Raw genomic sequence first — 2656 nt, 5'->3', positions numbered from 1 at the left:
AGTTCTCTGTCGTACGCGCTGTATTTTCGTTGTGCCGAGGAGAGGGTTTTGGTGTAAAATGCTATAGGCTGCCAGGTGTTGCTGACCCGTTGTTGTAAAACCGCACCCATTGCGTAGTCGGATGCATCTACACTAAGTGACAACTGCGCGCCAGGTACTGGATGCGCCAAGAGGGTAGCTTGCGCTAGTGCCTCCTTTACCTGTGCAAAGGCAATATCGGCGTCTTGTGTCCAGTTTACCTGCGAGTTTCCACGTGTAGGTGCACCTTTCAACAGGTCGGTCAACGGGGCTTGCAATCTTGCTGCACCTTGAATGAATCGGCGGTAGAAGTTGACCATTCCTAAGAATCGTCTCAACTCGCGTACGTTTGTGGGTTTGGGGAAACTACGGATTGCCTCTACTTTGTCTGGGCTCGGTGTCGTCCCTTTGCAATTTACCGTGTATCCCAAAAAATCTATCGTATCTTTGCCGAATGTGCATTTAGCTGGATTAATTACAACTCCGTATTCTTGTAGGCGTGTAAAAATTTGTTTAATATGATCTAAGTGTTCGGTTTCGTCCCTGGATGCTATTAATATGTCGTCTAGGTATGCATAGCAGAAATCTAAACCGCGTAAAACTTCGTTGATAAATCTCTGAAATGTCTGGGCAGAGTTCCGTAGTCCGAACGGCATCCTAACGTATTCAAAAAGACCGAATGGAGTTGTAATTGCAGTTTTCTCTATGTCTGCGGGTTCAATTGGAATTTCGTGGTATGCTTTAACCAGGTCTAATTTTGAAAAAATTGTTTTTCCGTGCAAAGCTTGGGAAAAATCTTCGATATGAGGCAACGGGTAACGGTCCGGGATTGTGCGCGTATTTAGTGCGCGATAGTCGCCGCAGGGTCGCCATCCATTGTCCTTTTTCTGGACTAAGTGAAGGGGTGAGGCCCATGGACTTTTGGATGGCCGAATCACTCCTTCTGATAAAAGGTGTTGGAATTCCTGTCTGGCGCTTTTTAACCTATCGGGGGCGAGTCTCCTCGGTTTCGCGAAAATCGGTGGTCCGTCCGTAGTCTGTATGTGGTGTGTAATGCTATGTTTTGCTGTTTTGTTTGTCTGTGGCGGGCGAGTTATTTCCACGAAGGCGGTTAGGAGTTTGATGTAGGGTGAATCGCCGACAACCGTTTTAATTGATTCTATATCGGCGGTCCCTAATATTCCGCGTGCTGTAACGTTTGTATTATTGTCTATGAGTCGCTTATTCTTAATATCTACAAGCAAGCCGAAGTTCTTTAAGAAGTCAGCACCGATTATGGGTTTCGAAATGTCCGCGATTACGAATTTCCATGTTAGGACGCGACGCAACCCGAAGTTTAGGTGCAGGACGATGTCACCATACGTCGAGATGGTTGACACGTTTGCTGCGTACAGGGTGTAGTTACTTTTCGTCGGTCGTCCTTTTATTAGGGATCGCGGGTATACACAAATATCGGCGCCGGTATCGATGAGGTACTGTACCTTCGTGTCCTTATCCATCATGAAGAGGCGGCTTGTTTTGGGATCGGCGCTCCTCGCCTCGTCTAGGGCCGATCGGTCTCGTTTCCCTGCTGGCTGACGTGTGTGCAGGGTGTTGTACATCGTGTGGCGCGGTCTCCGAATTTTCGGTGATACCAGCAGACGCCTGGCTGGGATGGGCTTCGCGTTCTGCTCCGTCTTCGCCATCCGTTTCGTGCTGGTCTGCGGTCCCGGCTTCGTCGGCTTTCCGTGGCATCGGCGGTGCGTTTCGTCAGCTCTGCTACTTGTTGCGTTAGGCGGGTCATTTGCTCACGCAGGATGTCGAATTTGGTATCGGATGATGCCACAGCCGAGCATTGTCCCGACGGGTTGAGCTCTTTTACTTTATCTGCCAGTTCCGCCATCTTGTCCAGCGGCGAGTCCATTTGCGTTGCGAGGATGGGACGCATCGATGCTGGCAGTCTATTTAAAAATAGCGTCCGCAGGAACTTGTCAGTCACGGTACTGCCGGCCAAATTCCTGATGTGACGTAGGAATTGGGATGGTGTCCGGTCTCCGATCTCTTCTCGCTCTATGAGTTGGTGGATCCTCTGCTCCTCTGATGTCGACAGCCGCCGAATTAGCTCGTCTTTTATTTTCTTGTATTTGTCGGTTTCCGGAGGGTTTCCTATTATGTCTTGCACCTCCTCCATGCATCTGTAGTCCAGATTCGACGTGATATAATAGAATTTGGTCGTGTCGGCTGTTATGCCGTTTAAGGCGAATTGTCCTTCGACTTGGGCGAACCACAACGTCGGGTTGTTGTGCCAAAAGGGCGGTATACGTATACCCACTTTGTTGATTTCGGGGGTTCCCGTCACGTTGTCGCTGTTTCCAAACATGGTTTTTTTTTGAGTTTCGTTAACTTAGAACGGATGATTCACTGTCCCTGACTGGTCCCTCGTTGCGATCACGTCGGGGTCACCAATTGTAACGCAATGTGTTCGGGGTACAACGGAAGGACACAGAGTGAAATTGCACTAGATTTTATTCGGAGATGTATATAAAATGACGCGCGGTGCTGATGGATACTAGATGGGGCGCGTTGGAATAGTTAAACGTGTAGAGGCTCGGCGTAATGCTTAGACGAGAAGAATTTCAGTTTCTTGCCGCTGTTATTT

At 48.9% G+C, this 2656-nt stretch overlaps 1 protein-coding gene across 1 annotated transcript; it reads right to left on the bottom strand.

Moving 5' to 3' along the window:
• Positions 1–1561: 1561 nt before the first annotated feature.
• On the bottom strand, positions 1562–2377 carry LOC143263680 (uncharacterized). The gene has a single exon (XM_076528464.1). The coding sequence runs from the start codon at positions 2375–2377 to the stop codon at positions 1562–1564; it is 816 nt and encodes a 271-aa protein (XP_076384579.1).
• Positions 2378–2656: the final 279 nt, after the last annotated feature.

Source organism: Megalopta genalis, unplaced genomic scaffold (genome assembly GCF_051020955.1).
Source record: "Megalopta genalis isolate 19385.01 unplaced genomic scaffold, iyMegGena1_principal scaffold1086, whole genome shotgun sequence".
Taxonomy (NCBI): domain Eukaryota; kingdom Metazoa; phylum Arthropoda; class Insecta; order Hymenoptera; family Halictidae; genus Megalopta; species Megalopta genalis.
Note: the sequence above shows the minus strand (reverse complement) of the source record. Positions and strands in the feature narration are given on the sequence as shown.

Excerpts from the sequence above, each read along its gene's own strand:
- LOC143263680 (XM_076528464.1), bottom strand. The coding sequence starts at position 2,377 with ATGTTTGGAAACAGCGACAACGTGACGGGAACCCCCGAAATCAACAAA.